Here is a 15261-nt window from a genome sequence, read left to right as displayed (position 1 = left end):
GACAGACAGATGGACGGACGGACGGACAGACGGAGGGAGGCAGGCGGGCAGCAGGAGGCAGGGCTCAGGGAGGAGGTTTGAGCCTCGGCGGCTCCTGTCCGCCGCCGCGGGCTCGCGTCAGTTCCTGCCGCCGGCCGGCGCTGCCATCGGGATCCGCCGAGCCGGAGCGCCGCCGCCATGAGCCGCAGCTACAACGATGAGCTGCAGTACCTGGACAAGATCGACAAGAACTGCTGGCGGATCAAGAAGGGCTTCGTGCCCAACATGCGTGTGCGTGGGAGGGGGCCTGGGTGCCCGGGCGGGGGTCGGGGGAAGGGGCGCGGAGTGGCGGTCCGGGTGCCCGGGAGGCTGACGGCTCTCCCCGCAGGTGGAGGGCGTTTTCTACGTGAACGACCCGCTGGAGAAGCTGATGTTCGAGGAGCTGCGCAATGCCTGCCGCGGCGGAGGTGGGTCCGGCGGGGAGCGGAGCCCCTCTCCCGGGGGGTGGCACGGAATCGGTCGGTGTGGAAAAGATCTCTGAGATCTCGAGTGCAGCCCGTGGCCGAGCACCACCATGGCACTGAGAGCCATGTCCAGCCTTTCCTTGAATCTTCCAGGGACGGTGACTCCACCACCTCCCTGGGCAGCGCATTCCAATGTGTATCACCCTTTCCGCGAAGAAATCCCTCCTGATGTCCAGCCTAAACCTCTGCTGGCACAGCTTCGGGCTGTGCTCTTTCCTGGAGAGCCTGTGCTGTGCCCGGCTGTCCCCTCCCCGGCCTTATCCCGCTGTGCCGTGCGTGCCGCTCACCCGGGCAGCGAAGCGTTCCCTCCTGATTGTCACGATAAATTATCCCATCGCTTCTTTTAAAAACATCTCTTTCAGGTGCGGGTGGCTTCTTGCCTGCTATGAAGCAGATTGGGAATGTGGCTGCATTGCCTGGCATTGTTCATGTGAGTATCTGCTCTGAAAATCTGCTCTTCTTCTGTTCCCATTTGCCTGAGATTGTTGCATTCCAAATGGGAACTCTCTCATGGCAAGAGGTATGGACCAAAGTTGTTCTTGTGTGTTAGCAGCCTGTGTCTGAGTAAGGAGTGCTTGCAAGGGCAGGCTGCAAAACAAAGTTGTCAGAAAGGGAAGTAGCCACATACTTCATTGCTTTTCTTTTGACATACAGCTTTTCATGCTGTTTCAGCTTCTTGAGCCACCTTTCCCCACTGCTCATACTAACTGCTTGTTGGTTTTGCATTGCCTCAGCTCTGAAATACATGGAGAAGTGTGAAGAGAGCAGGAGGCAGTACTGTTGTCTGTATTATTGTTACTGCCCTCTTGTGAGTAGTGAGCCTTCACATGCATTCAACATTGCCTTCCCTCATCCTGGGCCTTTTTGGAAGCAGAGCATCAGATAAAGTGATGCAAGAGGAAAATGTTTAACTGTGACTCTTTTCAAGAAGTGCAAAGTACGATGTGGAAATGATCCTTCTCACATTCAATATTGCATATATTAATAAGTAATAAGTAACAGTTTTTTCACTGTCTCTTTTGGCAGAAGTTTTAAATTTATGGATGCAGTAAAAGGCAGACCAGCATGCTGTTCAATGACACAGGGGTCAGGCCAAAATGGAGTAAGGTAGAATAGTAACAACCTGCTAAAATGGGAGTTTTGACTGGTAGTTTTTAAAAGAGTTGCTATAATCATCTACATATTCAAATCTTCACGGGTTTTTTCCAAACCAAGGATTTATTGGTGATGGCAAGGAGAGGCAAAAGCAGCAAATAATCCCATTCAAAAGTACTATTCACTTCAGTGTGTGGTAGCACTTTAATAGATATTGAAAAGTTCCAATTTCTGATAATATTCTGGGTATCACAGGGTGTTTGCTTCAGAGATCTGCTCTCTGCTTTATTTGACTGTCCTGTAAGTGCAGGAGATCAAATCCTCACCTGAGTTGATATGTTCACTCCGCTTTCGTCTGAACATCCATTCTCGCTTTTGGATACATTTGTTTGCAAATGTAACAAGCACTACCACAAGGCAAAGTATAACTAAGGCACTCTGCAGCATGGAGTTTCAAAAGCTTTAAAATTGCCTTTCAGAGATCAATAGGCCTTCCAGATGTCCATTCTGGCTATGGATTTGCTATTGGCAACATGGCTGCCTTTGATATGAGTGATCCTGAAGCAGTGGTTTCACCAGGTAAGGATGACTGACTTAACTTGCTCTGAGAAATATCTGGGATGGTATAAAAATACTTTTTAAAATGTCAGGACTTTGTAGTACTTTGCATTCAGAAAGAAAGCAAAAATTTGAAAATTATCAGGAGTTAAGGGGTGCTTAATTCTTACATTTGGAATCTTTATTCCTTATGGAGCAGGTAGTTACACTGAGATCAGCTAAACACTACAGGGAGAATTGCCCTAGTGTTTGCAGCTTGGACTTGTGATATCCCTCAGTTTTAAAGTCTTTGACCTTGGGGTTTCACTAGATTGATAAAGAACTGACTGGTTTCTTTGAGTAGTTTGGAAACATCTTTTGAGGATATTTCTGCAGTTAAAATGTGACCTTACAGATGTCTGTCTTTTTAGCAAACACCCAGATCTTTGCCTGCTGACAGTTTGAAGCTTGTGTGGTTGTCATGAAAGTTGATACTCATGTTTCAGTTTTGCTTTGGTCTGTTCCAAAGTGTTCCTGATTGACTCAGACCCAAGGTCTCTTAGTTTTGTATCTCCCCTCTAACATTAGTAATACCAGAACCTTCACACTAAAGGTGGCATGATTATCTTTGACATTTGGTGTTGCCTCATAGAATTTATTATTATAAACAGTAAGAGTTAAGTAAAACACCCATGACTGAAGTTTCATGCTCTTTGTAAGTATTTATTACTTCTTATTAATATTTGTTATTTAGTCCAGTGAAGATTCAAAAAAGAACTTATTTTTGGGGATTGCTTTCAAGAATATTTTACATCAGGGAGCCATTCTAAGATCTGAGGCAGCAGAACAGGAATGTTCTCCCTACTTCCTATGGGCAGTGTGTTTTATAATTATGTCCACTTCTCTTTGTCAGCTTTCTGGAGTAACTTTGTAAACAGAGAGCTCTGTAGGCAATCATACAGCTATGTCTTGAAGTCTGAGGCTTCATGTAAATTATTAAAACAAAGTTTAATGCAGTTCTGCTCTTTTTTCCCTTGTATTGTGTCACAAGGAAAGGAGGGAGAGTACAGCCCTTCAGTACATGCTCCCTGACTTGGCTTTTTCTCCACTTGTAGGTGGTGTGGGCTTTGACATCAACTGTGGTGTGCGCCTGCTGCGGACCAATTTGGATGAAAGTGACGTGCAGCCTGTGAAAGAGCAGCTCGCCCAGGCTATGTTTGACCACATTCCTGTTGGTGTTGGCTCCAAAGGTGTCATCCCCATGAATGCCAAGTAAGAGAATGGGCACACATCACTAGAGGGGACGTCTCTGTTGTTTGTTTTGATGCAAGATTTGTCAGTGGGAGACTTGGGAAAAGTTATTTTAAAATGTTTTCCATTCTTTCTGCATGTGTGCTTCACCAGGACTGACATAATCATCAATGCACAGTCAGCTCTTTCTTCCTCCATTGAAAACCCTTAATTGTTCTTGCTGGGTTCTCATTTCTTCTCACAGAAAATTTTTCTGAGAGGCATGAGAGAGAGGATAGAAAATAAGGTATTCCCCACTCAGCAAAGAAGAAAAAGTGACAACCTATCAAAAGTTAACATATTTGTAGAACTTGATTTTCATGAAGTATTAAGAAGCTGGACTTGTTAGGAGAGTTGGGGGCTGACCATAACATAATAGAATAATTTAGGTTGGATGGATTATTTTGAGGTCATCTCTTCCAAGTCCTTTCAGGAAGGATCTAAATCTAAAGGTAGGTCTAACAAAAAAATTGCACCAAGTTGCTCAAGGCCACATCCAGTGGAGTTTTGAATATATCTAAGGATAATCATCTTATGTAGGTGTTTGGTAATTGCAGGGATTTGGAAGAGGCACTGGAGATGGGTGTGGATTGGTCTCTCCGGGAGGGCTATGCCTGGGCAGAGGACAAGGAACACTGTGAGGAATATGGAAGAATGCTACAGGCTGACCCCAACAAAGTCTCTTCAAGGGCAAAGAAAAGGGGCCTGCCTCAGGTAATGTTATGTTTCAGGGGGGCTGTGCATGCTCCCAGGGTTCAAATGTAAAGGTTAGAGAGTAGTTCTCTAATTCTGTGTGTTTTCTTGAAACTCTGGCTAGCATTTCTGGGCAGGGGGAAAGGTGAGGTCAGTTCTGAATAATTCTTGATCTGCAACAGAGGAGAATAATACCGGGTGTACCTAAAGTCCCTGGGGCCATCAGGTTTTCATCTGTTAACACCTGGTACTAGAAGTTATATTGGGTGGCATTTCCACATCCAGATGTATTTTGTTTTGAAGAGATAGGCAACTTAATGTTCAACTTTCATCCCTGTTTTATCAGCAAGTTAATAGCAGGACAAGAAGAGACACAGTATTAAATGGAACTAGCTCATAATTGAATGACAGTTTAAGACTTGGTTTTCTTGTCTATATATAGTATGTCACTGCTCTGAGTGGAACAAATTGAGATGGCTGTACAAATGGTTCATTTGTAAGGGTTTGTATATTCTTGATATTAATTGCTATTATTTTTATTAATTTGGATGCTGCAAAATTACTGTATATTAACGTCAAAATAATCTTATGTCCCTAATTTTCACATTTGCCTTGCAAATAAGCGATCATCTGTTGTAGAGTTGAAAAAATTTGGGCTTGGAAATGGAATATCTTGTTTTAATCTACTAAAAAGTTTTAACTACCTAATTAACAAGATGTTGTAACTTCTTTGTGGAGTTATAACCGAGTATAAACTGTCTGCTTTGTCTATACTCTTCCAATCCACGCCGAAGTAAGCTGGAAAAAAGTGGCAGCACAGTCTGTCTGTAGATCCTGGTCCTTTTGTTTAATCACAGTCTTGTTCCAACTGCACAGGTAGTTAAAATTTGAACGAAAAGGAAAGTGGCGATGCTAGTGGTTCTATTTCTTGCAGTTTACATGGGGATATTTTTTTTTTTCCCAAAAAAAACCTTTTCTAAACCCAAAACCTTGCCATAGCTCTGCCCAAGGCTGCTTTCCTGCCCTGTCTGATCAGTGTGTTGTGATTGGCAGCTGGGGACCCTGGGAGCTGGCAATCATTACGCCGAGATCCAGGTGGTGGATGAGATTTACAACGAATATGCTGCCAAGAAAATGGGCATCGACCACAAAGGGCAGGTGTGCGTGATGATCCACAGTGGAAGCAGAGGGCTGGGCCACCAGGTTGCCACAGGTATGATCTGACTGGTGTAGCTACCTGGAGAGAGGCAGACTCTTCAGCATGGTATTGTCACTGCAGCAAACTCCAGCACCAAAGAGCATTTCTTACATTGCTTGGTCAGGTGTTATCTGTTTGCAAACAATTGATAACGTTCTGCCACAGATTTGCTTTCATATTTGAGAAGTAGCCTTGGGTTTGACCATTGGACAGATGAGTTCAGTTTTTGAATTACAGCCACTCATATTAATCTCAAAGATTGCAGCAAAATTAAGCAGTCACTTGGATTTACTGTGTTTATTTCCCAGATGCACTGGTGGCTATGGAAAAAGCCATGAAACGGGACAAAATCATAGTGAATGATCGCCAGCTGGCATGTGCCAGGATTGCCTCTGCAGAGGGACAGGATTACCTGAAGGGAATGGCAGCTGCTGGCAACTATGCCTGGGTTAACCGCTCTTCCATGACTTTCCTAACACGACAGGTAGGAGCAGAGCTGTCTCTGATGGAATATTCTTGCTGCACATCTGCTTTATCCCAGACATAGAGAGCAAAGTAGTTGCATATTGTAGTGGTTTCGGTTCGCCAATTTGAGATTTCCTGGTCAACGCAGCAATTTATGTGGTGAGTCTAGCACTGGCCAAATTGCCAGTGCAGCCACTAGAATTATTTACTCATTTCCTGCTGTGAGATAGGATTAGAAGGAAGGCAAAGCAGGCTCAAACTTTAAAGGGCATAAGGAAGAACTTTGGTTCTTGTCAGTCTAAAGGAAGCTTTCTTTACAGGGAATTATTTCCATAACTGGTTCCTTTCCTTCCTTACCAATAAATAAATAAATACAAAACCAGCACAGTATTAAACTTAATTTCATTTTTATATTTCCTAAACTGTTTTTTTCTGGAAAGACTTGCACAAAGCTGCAGTCACAACAATCTGTCCAAAACCCTTCAACATCACTGGATCATACTTGGCAGAAGCCACTTAAGCAGTGTTTTTGAGAAAGTCTTGGGCTGGAAAAAGAGGATACAAGAAAACTAGGGGTTTTATTGCTAAAATTGGGGAGTTTTGTTACTAAAGCCAGCTTTTCAGAGTTGCAAAAATTTGCCTGATACCTGACTGAATTACAACAGGAAGCTGCCAGTGGGCAGAGAAACAATCTATGCAGACCAATTCTGTCATTCTCAGCACTGTTGTATTCAGTTCCACTGTGGCTGTATTATTATGATCTTGTATCTCACATGCTGATTTGTTCTCTTTTTAGGCCTTTGCCAAAGTCTTCAACACAACCCCAGATGACCTTGACATGCACGTTATCTATGATGTGTCTCACAACATTGCCAAAGTGGAGCAGCACGTAGTGGATGGAAAGGAGCGCACTCTGCTGGTGCACAGGAAGGGATCAACCAGGGCCTTCCCTCCTCACCATCCTCTTATTGCTGTTGATTATCAAGTAAGTTTATCTTTGGGAGAGGAAAGTAGAGAATTCTGGATTAATCAGACAATTTTAGGGTTCCTGACAGATACCTAAATGCTGTGAGTTCTTTTTTTAAGGTAACAGTACTGGTGGGGGATGGCAATATTCTACTTGCGTGTGTGTTAGATCTTTGGGACATAGTGCTCCTGCTTCTGCTCCACACCCATAATGTTGGAATAATATAAAAGGAAAGAAGTCCTTTATGCCAAGGGAAGGATACAATGGTTTGCCTTGTCAGTCTGTTTGATCTAGTGGCCTGCATCTTTCAGTGTGGTTAGTTTTCTAGAATTTCTAGAATTTCCAGGCACCTGAGACAACTAGGGATGCTCTCAAGGAATGTTAATCTGACCTCCTTTTCTGAAAATACTGTTCCTCTCAGACTTTTATTAAGAATTAGTTTTTTCAACTTTTTTTACAAATGAATGCTTTGCATCCACAGCTGACTGGACAGCCTGTTCTGATCGGTGGCACAATGGGCACCTGTAGCTATGTCCTCACTGGCACAGAGCAAGGCATGACTGAGACCTTTGGAACTACTTGCCATGGAGCTGTAAGTCAAGAAGTTATTTCAGGGAGGGATTGGGATGAGACTGTCATCTGGAGAACAAAGTTGTTGAGGGTCATCCAATGTGTGATTCATCTGTTGGTCAAACAAGCTGATAGCAGCCTTGCCAGTAGTCCTTGCCCAGGAGAACTGCAAGGTAGAAATCTTTGTCCCTTACTGAGCAGTTGTGACTACTTCTGCAGAAAATCTAGGGGATTCTGCTTTTTATAAGGCAGATGTTAGGATGAAGATGTGGAGAATGAGCTCCTTTTACCAGATTCTGATACCTCTGAGCTGACAGGAGGGATTAGCTCAGCTGTGCTGAGACTGTCTCTATAAAACTCCTCAGTAGTTAGAAGGAGGTGTTTCCTCCCCTGAGACAGTCATTGAGGAAGAGAATTATCTTCCAGTAAATTCCAAGTCCTGAACATGGAATTTAGTTTGGTTTGGGTAAAAAGACACTTGCAGACGTGTGTGTTACACAAGCAAAACTTTCCTAGCAATCATACCAGAGGTGTGATTTTGCAGGAGCCTGTGACCTGAAGGCTGAATTAATTTCCTGTATTGAGGTTTACTGTGGTTTGTTCTCTCAGTCATTCTGTGTTTGCTTATAATACAATAATGGGGTTTTTTTGATAAGAAAGGTATTATTTTCCAAACTGCTACAAGAAATGGAACTAACAAAACTGTTGGTCTAGGGTCGTGCACTGTCTCGAGCCAAATCTCGACGTAACTTGGACTTCCAGGACGTTCTGGACAAGCTGGCTGACATGGGCATTGCCATCCGTGTTGCTTCTCCCAAACTGGTCATGGAAGAAGTGAGTTTAGTACTTCATTATCTTAGAAGGAAAAGGGGCTCTTGCTCCCTGGCTGCATGACTCTCCCTGACCTGATTTTTTGCAGTGCTAAGCGATTACCAGCACTCTAAATATACAGCTTGTGTGATTTCTGATAGACCTGTCAAATGTTTTGGAAAATGGTATGGTGCTCTCTATCCTAAATGCATGCTGAAAGGGGAGATGCCTGATTGACAGGTTTTGGGGGGTATGTTTTTTCCTGTTCTGCCTGGTGATAGGGATAATTACTATCTTTGTGTGAGCATCTGCAGAAGTAACTATGTTTTATGGATTTTCTTCTTGAATTATGTTCTCCTTGCTTTAAATTTACCTTACACTGCAGCTTTTATGTAAATCAGTAGCACCTTAAAAGATCCTCTTTTAAGATGAACTCCTATATTTGGTCAAGAAGAAAACTCTGAATGGTCAGAAAACTTTGAATATTACAACTTCCAGTTCCTCTGCATTAACATGAGCATGCCTTTTCTGTTCACAACCTCACTCATAAAAGTGTTAATCGTTTGGCACTATCCTTCTCTGGGTGTTGGTGTTACATGAGCATGTTGATCACATTAAAGTCTCTATTAAGAGCAGCTTCCTTGTCAGAATAGGGGCCAGAGGGGGAAGCTCTACAGTTAAACCTTGACTGCTGTCACTAAGGGGCAGTGAAGATAAAACTTAAAGGCTACCTGTAAAGAAGAAGTTGGAGTCACTTCCTGCTAGATAATGAGGCTTGACATTCTCACATGCTGGGTCACTGATTATCTGAAGAACTGAATTAAAATAGCTGATATTCTATGTGAACTATGATGAGAGCTAATTTGGAAAGCCAATTAGCTGTCTTACAGATTTCTTAGATATGTAAGGTGGACAGATTCTCAATATGTTCACCTACTTCTACACCTTCCATTTATATGGTTATTTTTGTGAAAAGTGGATTTCAAAAGTCTACACCTGACTTCCTGTGAGTATGGCTTGTTTACAGTTGTCTTTTTTTTTTTCCTCTCCAGGCACCAGAGTCTTACAAGAACGTGACTGATGTGGTTAACACCTGCCATGAAGCTGGCATCAGCAAGAAAGCCATTAAACTGAGACCTATTGCTGTTATAAAAGGCTAGGAGCCAACAAGGCACCCATGTCTCCAGGCCTTACACAAAACTGACTAGAATTATCATCTTCCCACACCTCTTGGACTCTGTAGGATGATCAAATATCACATTCCTGTTCTGGAAACACAACAGCTGAGGATACACCCATTTTTAACCACTCCTAGCCATAATTAATGCCCCTCCTCCTTGTTATGTGATGTTCTTTTCTTGTGAGGACAGGGCAAAGAAATAAGTAAGTCTTAGTTTTTTTATGCAGTCCTTCCTCCATTTCCCTGCTCAGGCAGGACTTCAGACTTGCCTGAGTTGTCACTAAGTGCTGTGCTGCAAGACCACCTCCATCAGTGAAGGTGGTGCAGGAGCCAGACCTGCTGTCACCACACCTGAGTGCCTGGAGCTCTTTCTGCATATGGAAGTACTCTGATGGGCAGGGTATTGCACTTGTGGGCAGGGAGAGGCTATCCTGTTTGCAGCTGCCTTTATGCATAGTCTGTACTGCTGCATGTTTTGTGGCAGTTGGGTGAGGAACCTGGAGTTGGGAGCAGTGTCCTGCTCAGGTTGAGAGGGTCTAGCTAAGCTTGAGACACAGTCTTGGCCCAGCCTCTCCCATTTAACACAGCACCTGGTGAACTTGGCTCAGGACAAGTAGGCATTCCACAGTCTTGGAAAAGCTGAACAGAACTGAGTATGTTGCCTTGAGAGGTTTTGTTTGCCTAGTAAAAGTTGTAACTTAGAGATGTGCTAATCCAACATTTTAAGAAGCTCTAAGCATGTGAAAGTTGGGTTGGGTAATGCTGCTCCTGTGTCCCACTGCTCTGATTTAAGGGAGCCCATTTCAGGGTCAGGCCCAATTCGATGGGACTTAGAGTGTTTCTTTTTACATTCAAGGCTGGAGGGGAAGCTGACCATCCCCACTGGATCATTTTGGGGGATTACAATAAAATGGGAAGATGGATGTGGCAGTGTATCTGTGTCATGTTTATTCTGTGTACTTAAAAGCAGAAATAGACATTTTAGCCATATACGAGCTTGAAACGCCTTGTGTTTTTAGACTTAGGATCGTTTGGAGACATCAATTCAGATGATGCATCTTGCAAGGAATGTGCAGAGGGCAGCATTTTTGCAGGATACAGGAAGGACAGTGCCGTGCTGTTGGTTGTGACAGGAGTGTGATGGCTGTGACTTGTCCCTGCCGGCCGTGCTGAGCCCACCTCGCTGGATTCCTGCCTGCAGGGCGGGGTGCGGGCACAAGAGGGCGGCTGCAGGGAAGTCACACCCCAAAGCGGGAGTGGAGCCCTGCCAAGGACTCCTGTACGGGGAGCAGAGTGATTGATGGGCTGCAGTGCCTTTTGATGAAACACCCCTTTAAGTTCAGGATCTTAGAAGGCATAATGGTATTTCACTGTCGTAATTGCTTTGTTCTTACTGGTTTCTTAGGTTTAAATGCTGTGATTGTGCAGGTTCAGAAGCAGCATATGTACTTACAGGCACTGCTGTGAGTTCTTGTGAGTCTGAACTCAAAGCTTCTTGTTTCCCTCTCCTTTCTTCAGTGGAACAGCTCCAGATTGCTATTTCACAGGTCTGAGGCATACTTGCTGAATTTAAAAGAAAAATCATTTCATCTAGAAATGTGGATTAGCCTCCAGTGACTGAAAGAAAAATTGGTCTCAAATCTGCAGCAGTCTATGCAGAAGTTCCGTGCAGAAGTTTCTCTCTATAAATACTTCAGCTTCTTTGATGTAGAATGTAAAGGAATCTTTAAAACATTCACATTTAAAAATAAGCATTTCACAAACAGTTCTCCCTTCAGCTTCTACTTACCATTAAGGGACAAATTAAAGTTTTTTACAAGCAGAAGTCATCAGTACCATGGAGGTGCTGTCATATGGATGGGATGTATGTCTTAAGTCCTCTGATCATCAATGTTTATGCATTAGCATTCAAGACTGCAAGAAGAGCTGTCAATTTTGGTTTCCTCTTACAAAGCTCATATTAGTTTTGATTGTATGTTGTGCTGTATGAAATCAAGTGCTGGTTTCCTAGCCACCTAAAAAAAATAAGGAAAAATGTAAGATGTCTCCCAGTTCTTTGTTTGAACCAGGATTTTTTTCCAGTTCAGGTCTGTCTTTTTTTTTGCCAATAGGGTTGTCCACCAACTTTTTTTATTTTGCATTTAAAAAAAAATAAGTGTTAGGTAGAGAAGGCATGCAGTATTAAAGTTAATGTGCTGCAATACAGGTGGATCTGCAGGAGCATTTTGATAACACCAAAGAACCAGTGTGATTACTGAAACATCTCTGCTTCCACAGAAGATTTACAAGAGAGAGAACTCTGAAATACCTGTTGATGATATACTTCCCAAAAGACTGAAAAAGCCTTGGTGAATGGGTGTTAGGGCCTTTTTCCCTTTGGATACCAGTTAGGACGTCAGGTCTGCATTTACCTTTGGGACTGCTGCACACTTCTGTCCAGCCACAGGCACTCAGCTATTCCCTGCCTAAGCTCAGTTGGTTCACTCACTTGTGGCCTGCAGCAGCAGGTTTGTTGGCCTGCACAGGGTGTCTGCATCAGGTCTGCACTTCAGGGTTTGGTTGCCTTTGGTGACTCTCAGAAAGCCCTTGGATTGCACCCCAAGCTGGGGCTGCTGTTTGTGGGGTGCAGGGCCAGGTGAAAAGGGCAGCACTCGGCCCCTGGGCTGTGTGAGACCCCCAGGACAGCAGTTCCTCCCAGCAGTGTTGCAAATGGGGCACCTGTGTTTCATTTGTCACAACAGATGGCAAAGCTGGGGTGCAGCTGATGGCCTCCCTTGGCTTGGTCACACTTTGTGTTCTCCAGGCACCTGACTCCTAATTCAGCCTCTCCCAAGGGAAACCAGACCCCAGCAAGGTGAGCTGTGGTGTTATTTGCACCATACTGCACACCTCAGGTTGGGAGCCTGGTGTCACTTTGTCACCATCCCAGGTCTCCTGGGATTTCTCTTCCTCTGCTCTGACTTTCCCCTCCCTGCTTTAAACGCAGCTCTGCACACGCTTCCTCCTATGCTGGTGGTCCCAGGCTGGTGTTCTGGCCCAGGAGGAACAAGTGATCTCTGACACATCTCTGGCACAGGCATCCCCACTCTCCTCTGCTCTCCTTTGTTCCTCTCAAACATAAACACACTAAACTGGCCTCTTCTCTTCTCCCTCCACCGCCCCAGCCTTCAAAGTGATCAGCAGAGCAATATCCCCCTGCAGCGTGTGCCAGCACGCTCCTGCTTGCAGAAAAGCTTCAGTGGTGCAGCAGGCCCTGCCTGTACCTGGCATTTACTTTGCTCTCTTGAGCCCTGTCCTAGCCTGAATAGTTTTGATCAGCAGTGCTTCTGGTTTTCTGTCTGGAAAGGTGGCAGTGAGAGGTGTACAGTGGGAAAGCAGGAGCTCTGCAGTCCCTGGCCAGGGAGACACTGGGTACAGGAGCTTTGTCCCCTGCATCATGGGAGGAGGAAGAGGATGATAGCCTCCTGGTACTCACTCACAAACACCAATAATGATGTGGTTTCTGGTGGGATTTTTGTTTGCAATATGCAGCAGGAGAGTGGGGGTCATGCTGAGCAATATGTGAGGTGGGAGAGCAGAAGGTACAGAAATTCCTCTGGTCTCCCATGGCAGACGTGCAGCTTGGTCTCCTCAGGCAAACCATCCCCTGCCTGAGCTGCTGCTGCTGGCTTTCATAGTGCTGAGCACATCCCCATCTTGCTGCACCCTTGTTCCCAAACCCCAGGAGACTGCTTTGGGTCATGTTGTACACATAAACTCAGAAACCAAAATAATCACCAGCTTTAATTGCAGAGATTATAACCAGGAAAGGGAAATGGAATCATCTGCCAGCACTTAATTTAACATTTACTAGCTTAGCAAAGGACACGCAGAGGCTGGGCTGCTCTCACATGATGAGGTGTCTGAGTCAGCCTTGTATTGGAGCCTATTCCAAGAAAACACCTGGTTACCCAGTTTTCAGCTCTTAGGAACTGTTACCTGTTTGTGCTTTTAATTTTAAAAAACAAACAAACAAAGCAAAACCCCAGTTGTTTTATTTTTGACTAATGCTTGCTATTGTGGTGCTTCAAATTTGTGTCATTCACAGACAAATTATCAACCTTTAGAACCATAGGTAGGCTAATGAGTTCCTCCACTGTTTCCCTGCCAAATGTTTAACCACTTCTTGGATGAGGACTAAAAAGGTGTCATTGTAAATCATTCTTTCATTCTTTCCCTCGAAGGTATTTATGCTGTAACTGTTGCTAAAGGGATTTTCTTCATCTTTCATGGGAGTGCTTTTGTCAGGCAGATACACAAAGGGCCATGGCAAGCATTTTCTCCTCCATTTTGAATATTTTGAATCTAGCCCAGAAAGAACTTTGTCCAGCCCTGCAAACACAAGCTGTGTGTGTCTGCAGGGCTGGAGGCATTCCATGGTGGAAGAACTGAGCCTTGTAGAGGAGGAGAGTACTCTCCATCCAGGGTGCCCTCTTTGCCCAGCCCAGGACGTGGGGCTGTGCTGGCAGGAGGCTGCCTTTGGGTGCAGGCAGTGCTGGCTGTTCTCCTACCCCAGCAGCCCCAGTGGGCAGCCCCATGACACAGAACCCCTGCCCAGGGAAGGGGTCTCAGGGGCACTGCAGTGCCCATGGGGCAGCTGTCAGAGGGGCGAGCAGGAGGGGAGAGCACTGCTCACAGGTGTGTGTGCCAGGAGCTATGCACTGCTCCTGTCCCACACCTCAGTCCCAGGCTGTGAGGTGACCTGCCCTTCACAAACCCTGTTAGGAAGTTCAGGAGATGTGCAGGCTGCTCTTCTGCTAAACCCCACGAGCTCTTCCATGAATGGTCAGTGGATGAAGCAGAAGTTTTATCTTGATAGACTAACACAAAGCCTTGCTTGTGCCAATATTCCGTTCCTCGTCTCTTGGGAAGAAATTCCAACAATTTGATGATTATCAATAGCAGTCAAGAGCACCATTTCTGTCTCCTTTCCCCTGCTTTTCTGGCAGAAAGTGAATCCTCCAACACAGACTGGTCCTGGAAAGAGAACTTCAGCTTAAGGCTCAGACATTCAAGTCCATCATGTCCTATACCAAGTCACTTCATCTTCCTATGCCTTGGTGCCCTATTTACAAATAGGAATAAAAATCACATCCTTTAATCTGACTTTTTATTGGTCTGTCCTATGTAAATACAAATCTGTGATTCAGGGACCAGATCCTTCTGCTCCTACGAGTGCTGTTGATCACGGTGGTGCCTCTCTGTGGAGCATGGCCTAAGCTGTGCCATGCTCAGTGCATGCTGTCTTCTCCTGAAGCTTCAGTGGTGCTGCAGGGATGGACTCATTCCTGTCACAGTCTAAACTGCAAGTAGGAGACAGTGTACGCTGTTCAGAGTTTCAGGAGTCACAACAAAATTTAGAGTAACTTTTTCATAGTCTTCTGGTTAGAACACAGAGCCATTGAGCCAGACCCTCATCTTGAGTTCAGTGTTAGTGAGTGCCTAAATTCTTCTGTGCTCATGTTAAATGCTGAATGTGCCACTTTGCTTTGGCCATCTGTGTGTGCTAAGGGACAGAAGCTGAGACAGCAGGTTGCTCTCTCAGGGTGAACCAAAGAAAGGGATGGTCTAGATGGAAGCTTTCAGTCAGGAAGCATTCAGCAATGGATGGCAGCATGTGAGGTTTCATTTCACTTTCCTTCACACTGAACAGTCCTACCTGAAGAACCTCAAAAATCTAAAGGTCACATTAAAATGCTGCAGGTCAGCGAAGAAACATTTAAGAAATTATTTTGTTCTTCAGCTACCCATGTTTGCCATGGGAACAAGCCCTTAGTGTTGTGCCATAAGAAGTGAAGAGCCCCCAGCCCTGAGCCAGTGCCAGAGTCCATGTCCCCAGGACCCAAAGCCCCTCACAGCAGTGTCCCCTCAGCTCTGCCTTTGCCACCTGCATCTGGCATCTCCATGGCACCAC

General features: G+C 44.9%; 1 protein-coding gene across 1 annotated transcript; it reads left to right on the top strand.

The window, feature by feature from the left end:
- The first annotated feature begins 74 nt into the window (after positions 1-74).
- RTCB (RNA 2',3'-cyclic phosphate and 5'-OH ligase) lies at positions 75-10231 on the top strand. Its single transcript, XM_079304828.1, has 12 exons — positions 75-270; positions 368-446; positions 866-933; positions 2078-2177; positions 3251-3407; positions 3983-4139; positions 5172-5331; positions 5625-5800; positions 6578-6766; positions 7230-7340; positions 8033-8152; positions 9181-10231. Exons 1-12 carry the CDS (start codon positions 178-180, stop codon positions 9286-9288), a joined length of 1518 nt encoding a protein of 505 aa, XP_079160954.1. The 5' UTR covers positions 75-177; the 3' UTR covers positions 9289-10231.
- Positions 10232-15261: the final 5030 nt, after the last annotated feature.

Source organism: Erithacus rubecula (genome assembly GCF_903797595.1).
Source record: "Erithacus rubecula genome assembly, chromosome: 4".
In the NCBI taxonomy this organism is placed as follows: Eukaryota; Metazoa; Chordata; class Aves; order Passeriformes; family Muscicapidae; genus Erithacus; species Erithacus rubecula.
This window is presented reverse-complemented; position numbering and strand designations above follow the sequence as displayed.

Excerpts from the sequence above, each read along its gene's own strand:
- RTCB (XM_079304828.1), top strand. The coding sequence starts at position 178 with ATGAGCCGCAGCTACAACGATGAGCTGCAGTACCTGGACAAGATCGAC. Across the intron at positions 447-865 it reads CAATGCCTGCCGCGGCGGAG|GTGCGGGTGGCTTCTTGCCT; the intron begins GTGGGTCCGGCG and ends CATCTCTTTCAG. Across the intron at positions 5,801-6,577 it reads TGACTTTCCTAACACGACAG|GCCTTTGCCAAAGTCTTCAA; the intron begins GTAGGAGCAGAG and ends TTCTCTTTTTAG.